Below are 18,631 nucleotides of genomic sequence, written 5' to 3' on the forward strand. Positions count from 1 at the left end.
AAGCTTGATTGTGAACTTGGGGTCAGTTCCTCCACCATGGTACCTGGCATGGCATGGAAACTGCCCCTGTTCATGCCCTAACCACAGGGTAGATGCAAAGAAGCTTGTTCCATGTTCATGGAGGCACTCAAAACTCACAATAAAGTTGTCTCATCTGCCCCATTTCTGTTTCTGGGCAAAGGGACAGCTGAGCAGTTCACCTGCCAACAAGTACACAGTGAGTAATAGGCCTTGGATTGATAAGAGTGAATTCTTGATTAAACTTCTCTGCTTTATTTCTTCTGGCTGTAAGGTTCGCAGCCCATCCCTTTCCTACATTCAAGATGGTGAGTTCAGTGGTAAATGTGGTCAACTCAAGGCGCAAGATCAAAGGTGCTTTTTTATCAGTTCAATAGTGAGATCATAGTTCATTGCCTAGAAAAGATGGTGTGAGAAAATGAAAGGTAAATACATTATATGAATATTATCTATTATTAAAATATTCTTGAATACTAGCTAATCGCCCATCATGAAGGATGGATTTCAAAGGAGTGTTTACATGGCCAGCCCCGAAGTGTGGCCCTGTCTCTACCCATTCTGCTTCCCCCCACTGCCAAGCCACAGCCCCGCCACGCTTGCTGCTGCCCTTCACTCCCAACCCACTCACCCTGCCCTGCCGGTGCTCCTCACTCACCGAACCGCCGTACCCTGACCCCCGGGCCATGATGGTGCCCCTCACTCGTGACCTGCAGACCCCTGGCACTGCCAGTGCCCCCTGCACTCCCAACCCACAGTCCCCCATCCCCGATGCCCCTCACTCCCAACCTATGGCCCCCTACCCCCACCAGCCCTGCCAGAGGGCCCCAGCTGTCCCCGTCCTGACCAGGATGGAGTGCGGTGGCTCCGTTTCATGCAGGCGGTGGTGGAGGGTGTCCATCCCCAGCACAGGCTGAGGGGAGAGGAGGGGAGGCTAGTGGCATCCCCTGCCCTGGGATGGGGCTTCAGTGCCCTGTGGGCAGCCTGGCCAGGGCAACCCCCCTCTCCCCCTTCCCCGTGCAGCGACTCCTGGCCGCTCAGCCCCTCTGAGCACAGGCACCGATCTCTGCGCGGCTGCCCAGCCATGAAGTTTCATAGTCTCAGAGTAGCTCGGGTCAGGAGGGACCTGAACAAAGCATCTAGACTGACCCCCTGCCACAGACAGGAATGAATGATGAGCTCCCCACTGCAGCACTTGTTTGGAGCCTGTGACCCCAATCCCAGACCTGTTTTCTACTTAGTTGTCCCCCAAACTCAACTGACCTAAACCCCGTCACCAACACTAATAATGGCGGGGGGTGTGGGGAGGTAACTGCTACTCTTTGGGTGTTGAGCCCATGTTAAGTTTGTACATCAAAAAGGCTGGTAAGGACCTGGCTCCGGGTTGGGCGGGGGCTCCTCTTTGGGGACATGAGACAGCTTGACCTCGGGCCCTGAGGTTTCCCGCTCTCCTGCCTCCTCCAGAGGCCTGTCCTCACCACGGGCCTTTGGCTTCTGCACCCGGGAATCACCAGGCTCTGAGAGGGCCCGTGGGGGCTGCATCTTGTCTGAGGAAACCTCCTCGACCTTCACACGCACGGTGACCTGGGGATGAGATACACGTGTGACTGGGGAGCCGGGATCTGGGGGGGAACATCCCCCGACACGTGGAGGTGCAGATGGCACCAAACAAACGCTCTCACCTGGATCTTCTCGTCCTCCGCCTGCCCTAGCTGAAACCCCTCGGCCAGGGCCACGGCCTGGGCGCAGGTCTCCACGCGGCACCTGCAAACCCAGCTCTGCATCTCTGGGGGCAGGATGGCTAGGAACTGCTCCAGCACCACCAGCTCCAGCATCTGCTCCTTGCTGCGGCACTGGGGCTCCAGCCAGCGCCGGCACAGGTCCCGCAGGCGGCTGCAAATCTTCCCTGGGCCCTCGGCTTCCCGGTAGCGCAGGCCACGGAAGAGCTGGCGCCAGGGCTCTGGGCTGGGGAGCTCATCTCGCGGTGCCAGCTGTGGGGTCATGGAGGGCAGCTGGGCCTCGCAAGGGGGCTGAATGTCCTGCATCGTGTCCTGCCCCCAGAGCTCTTGGTGCTGGAATAGCTCCGGTTTGGACGACACGAGGGACTTCTGCACCCTCAGCCCCTCCTGCACACCTCCTGTGTCCTGCTTCTCCAGCTCAGCCATGAAGGGGAGGCCCACGGCTGCCACGGGCTCCAGCGCAGCAGCCACGTCTCCCCAGCAGGGATCTCAGTGGCCGGGGGCCTGGGCTCTCGCTCTCTGTACACTCATGCACGGCGCCTGTCGGCACTGTCCGGTGTCCAGGGGCACCTGTGGGAAAGAAGACAGAGGAAATCTGACCATGGATTTGACACTAGGTTAAACTAGGCTCGTCAGGGGGAGGGGAGTACAAGGGCAGGGGAAGCTGTGGACCACCAAACCATGTGGCACCCACAAGGACAGCCCAGCCTGAAGAAGGAGAACATTGGGAACCTGAAAGCCATGGGGAGGCCAGCACTACAGAACAGGTAAGAAACAAGAAGGTAAGAAACAATGGGCCCCATGGGACTGGGAGCGGGGGGCGGGGGGGGGGCAGCAAAGGCACCAGTCGCAGGGCTCAAGTGCCTATATACTAATGCTAGGAGCATGGGGAACAAGCAGGATGAACTAGCGCTCCTGCTTGCACTAAACACCTATGACTTAGTGGGGCTAACAGAGACCTGGTGGGATTCATCCCATGACTGGGCGGTACATATTGAGGGCTATAGATTGTATAGAAAGGACAGGTCGGGGAAGAAAGGGGGGGGGGGGTTGCACTTTATGTCAGTGAGCAATATACATCAACCCTCATCAAAACAGAAACCGAGGTTGAGGAAGTAGAAGGATTGTGGGTTAGGCTACATGGGGGGCAAGGAGAAAGGGATTTGGTGGTAGGGGTCTGCTACAGACCCCCACACCAAGGGGAAGAAATAGATGCGGGGCTCCTGAGGCAACTCTCGGAGGCCATAAACGCTAAAGAGGCGGTAGTCATGGGGGACCTAAACTACCCGGACATCTGCTGGGAGACGCAGACAGCAAGGTCCCATCGCTCACGCAGGTTTCTAACCTGTGTATAGGACCTCCACCTGACACAGGAGGTGCATGGTCCCACTAGGGGGAATGCCATACTGGATCTGGTATTGGCAACGGGAGATGACATGATAGGGGACCTCCAGATCGGTAGCTATCTGGGAGACAGTGATCACCTTATAATAGAATTCAACATAAGACGGCGAGTGGGTAAGGTAACTAGTAGGGTAAAAGTGCTAGACTTTAGGAAAGCTGATCTCAATGCACTCAGGCGATTAGTCAAGGAAGCACTGCAGAGTAGGAGTTTTGAAGGGATGGGAGCCCAAGAAGGGTGGCTGTGCCTAAAGGAAACGATCCTTCGGGCACAAAGCATGACGATCCCCGAGCGAGGCAAAAGAGGGAAAGGGGCCAGGAGGCTTCCATGGCTGACCAGAGAAATCCAGGGCAGCCTAAGGGCCAAAAGGGGAGCACATAAAAAGTGGAAACAGGGTGAGATCACTAAAGATGAATATACCTCCTCTGCTCGTGCTTGTAGGGAGGCAGTTAGGCGGGCCAAGGCTACCATGGAGCTGAGGATGGCAACCCAAGTAAAAGACAACAAGAAATTGTTTTTTAGCTATATTGGGAGTAAAAGGAAGGCCCAGGGAGGAATAGGACCGCTGCTAAATGGGCAGAAACAATTGGTGACAGACAGGGGGGACAAGGCTGAACTCCTCAACGAGTTCTTTGCCTCAGTGTTCCTAAGCGAGGGACACAACAAGTCTCTCACTGGGGTTGTAGAGAGGCAGCAGCAAGGCGCCAGACTTCCATATGTAGATCCTGTGGTGGTGCAGAGTCACTTGGAAGAACTGGGTGCCTTTAAGTCGGCAGGCCCGGATGGGCTCCATCCGAGGGTGCTGAAGGCACTGGCCGACGTCATTGCTGAGCCACTGGCGGGAATATTCGAATGCTCGTGGCACATGGGCCAAATCCCAGAAGACTGGAAAAGGGCTAACATGGTCCCCACTTTCAAAAAGGGGAGGAAGGAGGACCCGGGCAACTATAGGCCAGTCAGTCTCACCTCCATCCTTGGTAATGTCTTTGAAAAAATTATCAAGGTTCACATTTGTGAGAGCCCGGCAGGGCAAATTATGCTGAGGGGAAACCAGCATGGGTTTGTGGCAGGCAGATCGTGCCTGACCAACCTAGTCTCTTTCTATGACCAGGTTACGAAACGCCTGGACACAGGAGGAGGGGTGGATGTCGTATACTTAGACTTCAGGAAGGCCTTCGATACGGTATCCCACCCCATACTGGTGAACAAGTTAAGAGGCTGTGATGTGGATGACTGCACGGTCCGGTGGGTGGCAAATTGGCTAGAGGGTCGCACCCAAAGAGTCGTGGTAGATGGGTTGGTCTCAACCTGGAAGGGTGTGGGCAGTGGGGTCCCGCAGGGCTCAGTCCTTGGACCAATACTCTTTAATGTCTTCATCAGCGACTTGGACGAGGGAGTCAAATGTACTCTGTCCAAGTTTGCGGATGACACAAAGCTATGGAGAGATGTGGACACGCCGGAGGGCAGGGAACAGCTGCAGGCAGACCTGGATAGGTTGGACAAGTGGGCAGAAAACAACAGGATGCAGTTCAACAAGGAGAAATGCAAAGTGCTGCACCTAGGGAGGAAAAATATCCAGCACACCTACAGCCTAGGGAATGACCTGCTGGGTGGCACAGAGGTGGAAAGGGATCTTGGAGTCCTAGTGGACTCCAAAATGAACATGAGCTGGCAGTGTGACGAAGCCATCAGAAAAGCCAATGGCACTTTATCGTGCATCAGCAGATGCATGACGAATAGGTCCAGGGAGGTGATACTTCCCCTCTATAGGCCGTTGGTCAGACCGCAGTTGGAGTACTGCGTGCAATTCTGGGCGCCACACTTCAAGAAGGATGCGGATAACCTGGAGAGGGTCCAGAGAAGGGCAACTTGTATGGTCAAGGGCCTGCAGACCAAGCCCTACGAGGAGAGACTAGAGAAACTGGACCTTTTCAGCCTCCGCAAGAGAAGGTTGAGAGGCGACCTTGTGGCTGCCTTTAAGTTCATCACGGGGGCACAGAAGGGAATTGGTGAGGATTTATTCACCAAGGCGCCCCTGGGGGTTACAAGAAACAATGGCCACAAGCTAGCAGAGAACAGATTCAGATTGGACATTAGGAAGAAATTCTTCACAGTTCGAGTGGCCAAGGTCTGGAACGGGCTCCCAAGGGAGGTGGTGCTCTCCCCTACCCTGGGGGTCTTCAAGAGGAGGATAGACGAGTATCTAGCTGGGGTCATCTAGACCCAGCACTCTTTCCTGCTTATGCAGGGGGTCGGACTTGATGATCTATTGAGGTCCCTTCCGACCCTAGCATCTATGAATCTATGAATCTATGACACCCGGGACCATAACCCTGCCCCAGCCTGAGGTCTGCCCAGCCCTGATTCTCCCAACTGCTAGGGTTGCAATATTTGTATCTTCGAGAGCACTGGATTTCCAGTTGAATAAAGGCTTTTTTCTGCATCTCAGCACAGCTGCTGACCACAAGGTAGAATGATGTATTAAAAATAACCTTGCAAACATTTAGGCAAGCAGTTTTCTAACAAGGTCATAGCGTTGTAAAGTACAGAACTCATTGCGTAAGAAGAACAAGATGCAGCCCACCAGCTATCGTCAGGAGATAAATTAGAAGCAAAACCTTTGAGAGGCTGCTAAAGTCATCAAGAAACCAGTAACAATCAGCAAGTGACTGAGAAAAGCTGAATGCATGGCTTTACACTTGGGCTCTTAGCAGAGAGGCATGTAAATGAATGACATGCATAGGCAATGCCATGGTAATGAGGGCAGAGCTTGTGATGGGAGGTGTGGAAGTAAGTTTAACCAGACCTCTTACTTGACTAAGAGGAGAGACAAAGAGAGAGAAAAAGATGCTGATGCTGATGCTATGTGTTTCACAATGTTCTAAGATAAGAAAAAACCTTCATGCCTTGTTTTGTCTTGCTATATTAAGCTTTGTGTGCAGATTTTAATCTCCTCCTCTTCTTTGGACTAGGAGCTGGTAACTGTCCCCAAAACATAGTGTTTTCTTTCCTGAATAAGTAAACTGCTTACGTGTGATAAAGAAATGATCAACATCTTTCTGTTTCTCTCAAGGTTGCTTTGCCTGAACCCTGCATCTTTTCTCTCTGTCTAAAGTATAAATACGCTTGTAAACTTGTAGAAGTCAGAGTTTCTTTGAGAGTTCTCCTTGTGATCATTTGTATAGCTTTAAATAAACCTAGATGGCTCTGCCAATTCTGATACAACCACAACACGAAGTTTGATTTCTTCCACAGGGGGCACAAGGGGGGACGAAGCCCCGGCCCCTCTGCAGGACTCGCTGGCTCCCCAACACCCTCCCGGGCGAGGCTCGGAGGGAGAACAGGAATTTGGCCGGGGGGGGGAGTGGTGCTGCTCCCACGGTCCCAGCCTCCCCCGCCAGGCCGGGCTTGCCCCTGCCCTGCAGTGAAACACACAGCCCCCTTCATGTGGGGGTTGAATTTTAATTGGAACAGTAACGAGGAGCTGAGTGCACCTTTCCCCCTCCCCAGCTGCATTCGGGGTCTGATGCAGCGATGGCTCCTTCCTGGCACCACCACACTTCAGTGTGGCCCCCCAGCGCCAACCATTCCTGATCCGGTAATAACACAGTGCTACAGTTTTGCTACAGGTGTTAAAAATGGGACATAAATGCAGTGTTAGAAACACACAGGGATATGCTTTCCTTACACAGAAAGAAAACATCAGTCACATTTTTGCTACAAACCATAAGAACACCCACTAACATTGCTAGAAAGCACACACCTTGCAGTCGGAAGTCGTGGCACCAAGGTTTTCTCCATTGTTTTGAGTCCCGGGAAGTGGCACTGGTTTTGGCCTGCTCAGTTTGGCCTCCGCAGAGGTGTCAGCACCGTGGCGAGGGTGGGTGAGCCCTCGAGAAGGGCCAGAAGAGCCCACTCGGGCTCACAAAGACTGGTTTAAAAAGGAAACTGGGAGGAGGAGAACGAACAGTCCCCAGGCTGGAGTGAGATGGGGACAGGGCATGCAGCGTCCAGAGACACTGCAGAGCTGGGGGCTGCACAGAACCCCAGGGGTCACACCCAGTCTGACCCATGCCTGGGGCAGGATCAGCCCATCCAGACCAGCCCAGACAAACCCCGTGTCTGGCCTCCGAGCAGCACGACACGGCACCAGATGTTGCACCTGCCCCAGGAAAATGAGGCTGAGACTGCCAACGTCCTGCTGCTGCAACGGTTCTCAGACTCTGTAGGATCAGCACCACCTGAGCCAAATCCCCACCTCCTTAGTGCTTATAGAAACACATGTGTGATGGCTTTGTCATGCCAAAATCAGCTTTAAAATCCAGGACTGAGTTAATTCCCTACCATGCTCCAGTCCTTCATAGAAAGGGAACATATCAGGCTCTGGAGCAGAGCAGACCTGCTGCCGTCCGGCTGCCTGGGGTGCACGTGCGAGGGCAGGCTCTGGGGACACTGCTGCTGCTCCAGCTGCGTCTCCCGTCCTCTTCCATACAGGTGCATTGCCTAGATGTGAGGAGATGGCTGGAAACTCCCAGGACACGTACACAAAACCCAGGTGTCTGGGGGACACAGACCAGCCTGCCCCCCAGCCAGTCCCCCCACTGGCCTGCTTGTCCCAGCTGGCGCTCCTAGACATCGCTGTGTAGCAGCAGGTACACCCATGTCCCTGGCCCTGTCCTCAGGGTGCTCACCCAGAGTCACACTTAGAGCCCAGGGGGGCAGAGAGCAGGGCAGCAGCGGGGCGCATGGGGGGCTTATGGCTCCCGCCAGACCAGACCAGACCAGACTAAACTAGACCAGATCAGACCTGGGGCACCAGGCTCTGCAGTGGGGGCAGCACGGTTCATTCTGAAGTCAAGAGCAAATGGGGCCAGACCCAGGTCCCCCTCCCAGCCCCAGCACAACACTCACCCAGGCTCAGCGTTCACAGTCGAGTTGGCCCACGTGCCATGGTGAGCCTTCAGCTGCTCCTGCAGGGAGAAACAAGATGGTCTGTGGTGCTGGATGCCCACCCCAGAGCCAGCTGCATCTCAGTGCTGGTTCTCTCCAGGATACCTGCCTTGCCATGTCACAGGAGATCAGCTGCCAATCTCGCCCTTGACAGAAGATGACATGCAGAGCAGTTGGGGTCCTGGGCTGAGCTGCAGCTGGCTCTGGGGTGGTGCTGGGGCTGGGTGTAATGGGGTCACTACAGTCAACCCAGGTGTCCGGGCTCCCAGTTTCCCTGCCCTGAGAGTCCACTGCATGGTGTTTGGGTCACACTGGTTCCCATTCATGCCATGGTACAGTACCAGTGTGACCAGCATCCCCAGCGTCTCCCGTGCAAACCAGACTGGGAGGAGAAGCAGGTATCAGAAGAGGCAGCGAGTGCAGCAGAAGCAACTCCCTGCCACCCAGGTTCCCTTGCCCAAATCCCACAGCCGGGGGCTATAAGGGACCCCAGGGGCACGTGCACCCCAACTCCCACCTGAAGGGCCTCATTCACCCCCACCCTCCAGACCCTTTCTACAGTTGCTGTCACCCCAGAGGGGTAGTGAGTGGGGGACGCAGGCCAGAGAGGTTGGGGCGCCTGCCACGTTCCGACTGCCTGGCGGGTTGTGCTGTTCTTCAGCCGTTCCGGCCAGCAATCCGGGCTGGTGTGCCGCAGTGGTAATTCCCCCATGGAAGTGTCCTGGGGTGGGGGGTGGGCCCCGCACAGGCTGATTTGCCTTGGGCCCCGCTCTGTGTTTGGATTGCCCGGGGGGGGGGGGAGGGGGCTGGAGTTGCAAGTGCGGGCGTTGGCCCCCTTGGCACCAAGGACCCGTGGTACGCCACTGTGTCACCCTCAGGTCTCCCCCCTGCCCCTGCTCCGGAGACAGCAGGGGGGCCATGACCGCCATGTCCTTTTGCTGCCGAGGGGTCAGGGCTGGAGACGCTGCAGAGAACCAGGCCCAGGACATGCCCCTGCTGCACAAGCAGGGAACCCCCCAGACCGGGCCAGGCTGAGCGAGGGGCAAATGCCTGCCTGTAGCAGAAAGCCCCCTTTTCCTCTTGCCTGCATTTGCTCTCCCCTCTTTAGATATGTTTCTCTTCTTCTACCTTTTCTTCCTTCCTCTTTCTTTCACTATAAGATGAGGAATTGTGTTTTAAAGTTTGCACATGTCTATTTTGTATCTCCCCTTGTATTTTGGTATTTTTATCTATTTGTGTGCCGTGGCATTACTCTTGCAGCTTATATTTTATATGCTTCACCTTTTAACTAAATGTGTGTAGTTGCAGAAGTAAGTTATACACTGTAACAATGTTAACAAGGGCAGGACTCAAACTGCTGCTACCTTGTATCAGGCGGGCCCTGAAAGAGCGAGCGAGTCAGTGTTTGAATGTGTAACACAGTAGCAGGCTTCAGTAACAAGGGTCAATTAACACCTATGCAAACCGCAGATCAGCCAACAGAAAGAATCAATAGGAGACAATGTAGCAACCGGGAGTTCTCTCAACCTCCCTGTTCAAGGGCTAGACGCCCCGGTCTGGCTTAATTACCTCCAGGGATCACCTTTTGGGGCTGAATATCTCCAGATCGACTGCTCCCAGAGCCCTATTCATGACAGCAGTAAATTAATCAAAAGTCATCAACGGACTCCCAAACCTGCACGTACATGCGGACGACCCCTGGGGATCCAGTAGCCACCGAGGGGGAAGTCCCACGAGGGTCAAAGACCCCTGGATTGGGAAAACCTGAAAACTGGGGAGTCACCAAAGTCTGCCAAGGACAGATAAAAAGCAGTGAAAAGTGACCTTCAGGGGCGCCTTCTTGATCTCCAACTTGACCAGCACCCGACCTGTCCAGCCAGAAGGACAAGCCGGCGACCCCCTTCTGGAGCATAACACCACACTGAAAGAAGCCTTGACTGGCCATCAGGGCAGACTCCAGCACCTGTGGGATAGGTATACCCGACTCTTGTAGCTCGCTACTATGTATGTGCATGTGTGTGTGTGGGGGGGGGGGGGGACCAGCCCCAAGGTTTATGATTTGACTTCATTACAGTGTTTCAATCCACCTAATAAACCAGAATTTTAAGGATCTCAAGTTGGACATTTGTAGCCAACATGCCTGCCCAAAATGCGCTGAGCCTGAGCAGCAGGTAAGACCCTCTTGCCAGGACCCTGCAGGGCTGGTCCCAGCATCACTGGCCCAGCCCTGTCCCCAGCCCCAGCAAGGCCTGCAGCAGCACCCAGTGCCTCTGGGGGGGCTTTAAACCCCCCCGACCCATGGAGCATCAAAGGTGGGGGGGACACCAAGCAGAGCCCTACCAGTTTTCTTTGGATGTTGTTTGACCCATGACCTGCATCCCTCCTGCGATGAAGTGTCAGGAGCCCCATTCTCAGGGTCGGCTGTTCCCTCTGTGGGGCAAAGACGCAGGATGCCTGATGCCCACGCACACCTGGCCAGAGAAACCCAGACATCTGGGCTCCCAGCCCCTGCCTGCTCTTACCCTCTTGCCCTCCCCCCTCCCCACCCTGAGCCAAGAGAGAACCGAGGCATCCGAGCCACCAGACCCGCACCCCACTTCTTCCCTAGTGCCCCCGGCTGCCCAGGGGAGTTGGTGTCCTTCGGGTGCTGGGGGCCCCACAGAATCATCTCTATGGCCTCGTGCTGCCTAGGCAGCTCCATCCTGTGCTGCCTAGGTCCCTCCTGCCTGTGCAAGGGAGATCAGGGATGCTGCAACCATACCCCAGAGCAGGCAGAGCCCAGGGGTCCTGGCTTCTACCCCTCCTGCCCACCCCTCCTGCCCACCCCGCTGCATTCCCTTTTCATCTCTTCCTCCATCTCATGTAGAGCATAGAGGGGCCCCTCACCCAGCACTGGGCTGCAGCCAGCTCTGGGGTGGTGCTGGGCTCAGGCTAACAGGCTTGAGATGCAGCCGGCTCTGCGGGGGGCACCAGGGACATGTTGTCATCACCCCCCTGCTCTCACCCCCAGACCCTTCCAATTGCCCCTTGTCCTGTCACCTGCCCCACTGAGAACAGTCCAGCTCCTTCATCTTTGGAGCCAGCCTGGAGGTAGGTGAAGCCTGTTATTCATTCCCCCTCCATCTTCTCTTCTGCAGACTGAACCAGACCAGGTCCCTTGGCCACACCTCACCAGTCCTGTGTCGCAGGCCCAAAACATTTTGGCACCCGTGGCCCTCCTGCTGTCCCCAGAGCAGTGGGGGGGGGGGGGGCGGGCAGGGGCGAGCAAGGCCTGGGGGTGCTGGCAGTTGTAGGAAGGGCCTGAAGCCTGGGGGTGTCTGGGCTGCACGGGGCTGATCCTGCTGCCTCAGGCAGGGGTTGGGCCGGACGTGCCCCTGGCTCTGGGATTTGGGATGAGGAACCCAGGTGTGTGAGACGGGGAAGGGAGCGGCTTGTGCTGCACTCACTGGTTGCTGTGACACCTGCTTCTCTCCTGGTGCTGGGGATACTGGTGACACTGGGGCTGTCCAACACATCAGGAACACATGGGACAGCTGTACAGAAGATCCACATCCTGGTGACTTCTTCCAGTTCCTGTAAGCAATGGGGAAGGGGGGAGCTGACAGCCCAGACCCCTGGGTACTCGCCCAGCTCAGGGACAGGAACAGGAACAGGGACTGGTGGGTTGGAGCAGGGGGAGCTGGAGCCCTTGGCTCAAGGGGGAGATCCCATTATGCCCAGCCCAGCACCATCCCAGCGCCAGCTGCATTGGGAAGCCCAGTTATACCCAGCCCCCTGTGCCCACCCCAGAGCTAGTTGCAGCTCAGGCCCCTGCTGTACACAACCCCAGTGCTCCCTTTCTGCCTGGGGTGGGTCTCGCCCCATGTGCTGTCTGGGGGGTGTTGAGGGGGTCCATGTCTGCATGAATGTCCCCTCAGTCTCCTGCAGCTTCCAGCACCTCCAAGGTTTCAGCTACTTCTCCAGTTCCTTTCTCAGCAACCAGTCATGAAGGGACCATCTTGGACCTCCCCAGCACCAACCTCAACTATTGAGCCTGTGTCAAGTGCTGTAGAGAAGAAAGGAGACAGCTGGTCACCATTAAGGCAGCACAGGTACATATGCAAGAGAGAAGCCAGTGCGTGGTGTGACTAGCTTTGGGGTGGGCTGTCAGGGCCAGGTATAGCCAGGGACTGAGACCCTGCAGCTTCTGGGGTGGGCACCAGGGCCGGGTGTAACAGGACCCCAGTGCAGCTGTCTCTGGGTGGGTGCCCCCACCATGCATCCTCTCAACTTCTTCCTGCACGAGCAGTGTTACAAGGACACATGGGTCCAACCCGCCCCCCCCCCCCCCCATAACTACACAAGTTGGGAGAGTGTCCTGCTGGGCTGGGAGGTGGGGAGGGGGACTCGGGTTTACCTCCCTATGCTTTTGGCACCCCACCCCACCACAGACCCCAGTGTGCCCAGTCTTGGAGAGGCATGAGCCTCCATGGGCCCTGCCTCTGCTAGTACCCTGCTCGGTGCGGCTCTGGGCTGGCACTGGGGATGGGCAGGGAGAGGCCAGCACAGCTACTGGGACGTGGAGCTGGCGGGGAGCGCTGGCTGGGGTGAGTGGGGGATGGGGGGTGTACGGAGACTGGATGCTGAGCAGACATTTGCTTCTCCATGAACAGCCCCAACAGAGCCAGGGGGCATGGCCTGGACACTGAGTGTGCATCTTGGACACCTACGAGTCTATGCATGTGCAGAGCCCAGAACATGAGGGTTGGAGGGAGCTCAGGAGGTCACATCTCATCCAACCTGCTGCTCGGAGCAGGACCAGCCCCAACTACATCATCCCAGCCAAGGCTTTGTCTACCCAGGTCTTAAACACCTCCAAGATGGAGACTCCAGCACCGCTCTGGGGAGCCTGTTCCAGTGCTTCAACACTGTCCTTGTGAGAAAGTGTTTCCTAATACCCAACCACAACTTCCTTTTCTGAAACTGGAGCCCATTGCTCCTTCTGTCATCTGCCACTACTGAGACCAGTCCAGCTCCATCTTCTTTTGAACCCTCCTGCAGGGAAGTGAAGGCTGCTATTCAATCCCCCTCCATCTTGTCTTCTCCAGGCTAAATCAGCCCAGTTCCCTCAGCCTGTACTCATTCATCCTGTGTGCCAGCCCCGCAAACCTTTTCCTTGCCTCCCGCTGGACTTTCTCCAATGTGACCACATCCTGTCTGTAGTGGGGGGCCCACAATTGGACACAGGACTCCAGTTGTGACCTTCCCAGTGCTGAAGAGAGGGGAAGGGTCATTGCCTCGATCTACGTGAGAAAAAGAAGCAAGATGCCGTTCACCTTCTTGGCAACAAGGGCACCCTCCCTGCTGGCTCCCAGCTATCTCCTTGTCCTGTCTCCCCAGGTCCTTTTCTACAGAGTTGCTGCCCAGCCCATCACCCCCAGCTTGTCCTGGTGCATGGGACTGTCCCGTCCTCAGTACAGGACTTGGCATTTGTCCTTGTTGAACCTCGGGGTGGGGCTTGTGCATGGGGGGGGCATTGTGGGGGTCCCTTGGGCTCGGGGGGTTCTCCAAGGGGAGCTCTAGGGGTGCCTGGCCTGGGTCGGGATTCTCCACACAGATCTGCTCCGTCACCCAGGGGCCCCTGGATGGAGGGGGTGGGGGGACAGGTACCTGGGGGGAGGGTTGTTGGGGGTCTTGCTGTAACACGGAGCATTGTGTAAGTAGAACAAATGCACACCAGCAGGGCTGGGGCATGGGGGCAGGGGCTGTGGGTCAGGAGTGAGGGGCATCAGCAGGGCTGGGGGGCGGGGCCTGTGGGTCAGGAGTGGGGAGCACTGGCAGGGCTGGAAGGAGGGGCTGTGGAGCAGCAGGTGCTTTCCGTTTTCTGCTTTTTCAGACAAATTCTCTCCTTGGGAAAACCCCAGGCTCTCGTCCAAAGCAGAGAAAGGCAACCTCCCCCTTCCCCGCCCCCCACCCCTGGCCCCCACAGAGCCTTTGGGAACCCCTCTGCCCTTCCCCCCCCATGCAGAGCCAATCCAGCCCCCCCTGTGCCAAAAGACACCCCAGGCTCCAGGGCAGCCACAGGATCCACCTCCATTTCATAGATTCATAGATTCATAAATGTTAGGGTCGGAAGGGACCTCAATAGATCATCGAGTCCGACCCCCTGCATAAGCAGGAAAGAGTGCTGGGTCTAGATGACCCCAGCTAGATACTCATCTAACCTCCTCTTGAAGACCCCCAGGGTAGGGGAGAGCACCACCTCCCTTGGGAGCCTGTTCCAGACCTTGGCCACTCGAACTGTGAAGAAGTTCTTCCTAATGTCCAGTCTAAATCTGCTCTCTGCTAGCTTGTGGCCATTGTTTCTCACCAATTCCCTTCTGTGCCCCCGTGATGAACTTATAGGCAGCCACAAGGTCGCCTCTCAACCTTCTCTTGCGGAGGCTGAAAAGGTCCAGTTTCTCTAGTCTCTCCTCGTAGGGCTTGGTCTGCAGGCCCTTGACCATAAGAGTTGCCCTTCTCTGGACACTCTCCAGGTTATCCGCATCCTTCTTGAAGTGTGGCGCCCAGAATTGCACGCAGTACTCCAACTGCGGTCTGACCAACGGCCTATAGAGGGGAAGTATCACCTCCCTGGACCTATTCGTCATGCATCTGCTGATGCACGATAAAGTGCCATTGGCTTTTCTGATGGCTTCGTCACACTGCCGGCTCATGTTCATCTTGGAGTCCACTAGGACTCCAAGATCCCTTTCCACCTCTGTGCCACCCAGCAGGTCATTCCCTAGGCTGTAGGTGTGCTGGACATTTTTCCTCCCTAGGTGCAGCACTTTGCATTTCTCCTTGTTGAACTGCATCCTGTTGTTTTCTGCCCACTTGTGCAACCTATCCAGGTCTGCCTGCAGCTGTTCCCTGCCCTCCGGCGTGTCCACTTCTCCCCATAGCTTTGTGTCATCTGCAGACTTGGACAGAGTACATTTGACTCCCTCGTCCAAGTCGCTGATGAAGACATTAAAGAGCATCGGTCCAAGGACCGAGCCCTGCGGGACCCCACTGCCCTCACCCTTCCAGGTCGAGACCGACCCATCCACCACGACTCTTTGGGTGCGACCCTCTAGCCAATTCGCCACCCACTGGACTGTGCAGTCATCCACATCACAGCCTCTTAACTTGTTCACCAGTATGGGGTGGGATACTGTATCGAAGGCCTTCCTGAAGTCTAAGTATACAACATCCACCCCTCCTCCTGTGTCCAGGCATTTTGTAACCTGGTCATAGAAAGAGACTAGGTTGGTCAGGCACGATCTGCCCACCACAAACCCATGCTGGTTTCCCCTCAGCATAATTTGCCCTGCCGGGCTCTCACAAATGTGAACCTTGATAATTTTTTCGAAGACTTTACCAAGGATGGAGGTGAGACTGACCGGCCTATAGTTGCCCGGGTCCTCCTTCCTCCCCTTTTTGAAAATGGGGACCACGTTAGCCCTTTTCCAGTCTTCCGGGACTTGGCCCGTGCACCATGAGTGTTCGAATATTCCCGCCAGTGGCTCTGCAATGATGTCGGCCAGTGCCTTCAGCACCCTCGGATGGAGCCCATCTGGGCCTGCCGACTTAAAGGCATCCAGTTCTTTCAAGTGACTGTGCACCTCCTCAGGATCTACGTATGGAAGTCTGGCGCCTTGCTGCTGCCTCTCTACAACCCCAGTGAGAGACTTGTCGTGCCCCTCACTTAGGAACACTGAGGCAAAGAACTCATTGAGGAGTTCAGCCTTGTCCCCCCTATCTGTCACCAATTGTTTCTGCCCATTTAGCAGCGGTCCTATTCCTCCCTGGGACTTCCTTTTACTCCCAATATAGCTAAAAAACAATTTCTTGTTGTCTTTTACTTGGGATGCCATCCTCAGCTCCATGGTAACTTTGGCCCACCTAACTGCCTCCGTACAAGCATGAGCAGAGGAGGTATATTCATCTTTAGTGATCTCACCCTTTTTCCACTTTTTATGTGCTCCCCTTTTGGCCCTTAGGCTGCCCTGGATTTCTCTGGTCATCCATGGAAGCCTCCTGGCCCCTTTCCCTCTTTTGCCTCGCTCAGAGATCGTCTTGCTTTGTGCCCGAAGGATCGTTTCCTTTAGGCACAGCCACCCTTCTTGGGCTCCCATCCCTTCAAAACTCCTACTCTGCAGTGCTTCCTTGACTAATCGCCTGAGTTCATTGAGATCAGCTTTCCTAAAGTCTAGCACTTTCACCCTACTAGTTACCTTACCCACTCGACGTCTTATGTTGAATTCTATTATTAGGTGATCACTGTCTCCCAAATGGCTACCGATCTGGAGGTCCCCTATCATGTCATCTCTCGTTGCCAATACCAGACCCAGTATGGCATTCCCCCTAGTGGAACCATGCACCTCCTGTGTCAGGTGGAGGTCCTGTACACAGGTTAGAAACCTGCGTGAGCGATGGGACCTTGCTGTCTGCGTCTCCCAGCAGATGTCCGGGTAGTTTAGGTCCCCCATGACTACCGCCTCTTTAGCTTTTATGGTCTCCGAGAGTTGCCTCAGGAGCCCCGCATCTATTTCTTCCCCTTGGTGTGGGGGTCTGTAGCAGACCCCTACCACCAAATCCCTTTCTCCTTGCCCCCCATGTAGCCTAACCCACAATCCTTCTACTTCCTCAACCTCGGTTTCTGTCTTGATGAGGGTTGATGTACATTGCTCACTGACATAAAGTGCAACCCCCCTCCCCCCTCCGCTTTCTTCCCCAACCTGTCCTTTCTATACAATCTATAGCCCTCAATATGTACCGCCCAGTCATGGGATGAATCCCACCAGGTCTCTGTTAGCCCCACTAAGTCATAGGTGTTTAGTGCAAGCAGGAGCGCTAGTTCATCCTGCTTGTTCCCCATGCTCCTAGCATTAGTATATAGGCACTTGAGCCCTGCGACTGGTGCGCTTGCTGCCCCCCCGCTCTGAGTCCCAAGGGGCCCATTGTTTCTTACCCTCTTGTTTTTTACCTGTTCTGTAGTGCTGGCCTCCCCATGGCTTTCAGGTTCCCAATGTTCTCCTTCTTCAGGCTGGGCTGTCCTTGTGGGTGCCACATGGTTTGGTGGTCCACAGCTTCCCCTGCCCTCGTACTCCCCTCCCCCCGACGAGCCTAGTTTAAAGCCTGCCAGAGGAGATCCGCCAACCTAGTAGAAAACACACGCTTACCTTTGGGGGACAGGTGAAGCCCATCCCAGCTGAGCATGTCCCTCGTCGTGACGTGCGGGTCATTGTCTAGGATGCCGAAGCCTGCCTCGAGACACCACTGCCGAAGCTGCCAGTTGGTCTCTCTGATGCAGTTCTCCTGCCGTCTTCCTCATCCGGTCACTGGTAGGATGGAAGAGAAAACCACCTGTGCACCGAACTCCTTCAGCACGCCACCCAGAGCACAGTAGTCCGCCATCAGGTGATCGGGGGTTCTCCTGGCCGCATCATTAGTACCCACATGGACTAGGACCATGGGGTAGTAATCGGTGGGCTTGATCCTGGCCTGGATTACCTCCGTCACATCCCAAATCTTTGCTCCAGGGAGGCCGCATACCTCTCGTGCCAAGGGGTCCTGGTGACAGATGGGTCCTTCCGTACCTCTCAGGATGGAGTCGCCTATGACGTGCACTCGTCGCCTCCTCCTCTGGGTCCTCGTGGATCTCTTGATCTGTTTGGAGTGTGAAGAACATGGTGTTTCTTCTTGCCCAAGGGTTTCCTCCTCCCCTTCCATCTCCCGCGGGTCCTCCTGGGCTGTCCTGACCCCGGAGGCCGGGCGGGTGCAGGGCAGCAGCAATGGGGGGCGGAGGGGGTGGGCAGAGCCGGGCCGTGGGCAGTGACGGCCCCGCCCTGCCGTCCCCGCTGCTGCAGGTGTCTGGCTCCGCTCTCGCACCGAGGAGCGCCCGCAGCGCCGACAGGGCAGGTGGCAGCAACTGCAGGACGGGGGGCAGGACCAAGCACCCCCCACCACTGCCCCGGGTCCGGGCACACCCCAGCGCCCCGGGACACCACCTTCCCCCCTCCCCACCCTATCCCCACCCCGCCGCCATCACTTTTCTTATTTTTTATTTCGACTGACCTTTAAGCAAGAACCGTTAGGTCAGCTAAAGTTTGCAGTTCTGTTTTCTAGTTCTGCTTCTTGGGGCCTAGTTAGTCTTATGATCCGTACAGACAGTTAATTTTAACATTGCGGTTATACTTGGGACAGACGAGATATAATTTGCGGGTTACAATCTTACAAGCTTTGCCTTAGCTAATATCAACTGTCAACTGTCAGACTGCTGTCAGATGTCTCCAAGAAGCAGATATTAGCTGCTATAATTTGCTTATTGACCCCTTTGGTTCTGGCCGTCACATAGCTCCAGAGTCTTTTGCTCCTGGGCATGCCATTTGAACGTGAGCCCTGGAGCAACAACTCCGAGGAATATTGCTCTGGACTTTCTACGTGCACAGCACATCCAGCTGCTCTGACGGGGTTGCAGTGCATTGCAGAGGGGTGGCTGGGGCACAGGCTAGCTGGCAGC

The 18,631-nt window shown here is 55.8% G+C and overlaps 1 protein-coding gene across 1 annotated transcript; it reads right to left on the reverse strand.

Annotated features, from left to right (window-relative positions):
- Positions 1-326: 326 nt before the first annotated feature.
- On the reverse strand, positions 327-17,508 carry LOC109284970 (zinc finger protein 500-like). Its single transcript, XM_059725535.1, has 8 exons — positions 17,292-17,508; positions 11,553-12,151; positions 10,447-10,536; positions 8,068-10,069; positions 6,920-7,659; positions 1,698-2,324; positions 1,389-1,599; positions 327-414 (listed from the first exon to the last, which is right to left on the reverse strand). Exons 6-8 carry the CDS (start codon positions 2,178-2,180, stop codon positions 401-403), a joined length of 708 nt encoding a protein of 235 aa, XP_059581518.1. The 5' UTR covers positions 2,181-2,324; positions 6,920-7,659; positions 8,068-10,069; positions 10,447-10,536; positions 11,553-12,151; positions 17,292-17,508; the 3' UTR covers positions 327-400.
- Between the last annotated feature and the right edge of the window lie 1,123 nt (positions 17,509-18,631).

Source organism: Alligator mississippiensis, chromosome 1 (genome assembly GCF_030867095.1).
Source record: "Alligator mississippiensis isolate rAllMis1 chromosome 1, rAllMis1, whole genome shotgun sequence".
Lineage (NCBI taxonomy): Eukaryota > Metazoa > Chordata > Crocodylia > Alligatoridae > Alligator > Alligator mississippiensis.

Excerpts from the sequence above, each read along its gene's own strand:
- LOC109284970 (XM_059725535.1), bottom strand. The coding sequence starts at position 2,180 with ATGGCTGAGCTGGAGAAGCAGGACACAGGAGGTGTGCAGGAGGGGCTG. Across the intron at positions 1,600-1,697 it reads CGGAGGACGAGAAGATCCAG|GTCACCGTGCGTGTGAAGGT; the intron begins GTGAGAGCGTTT and ends TCTCATCCCCAG.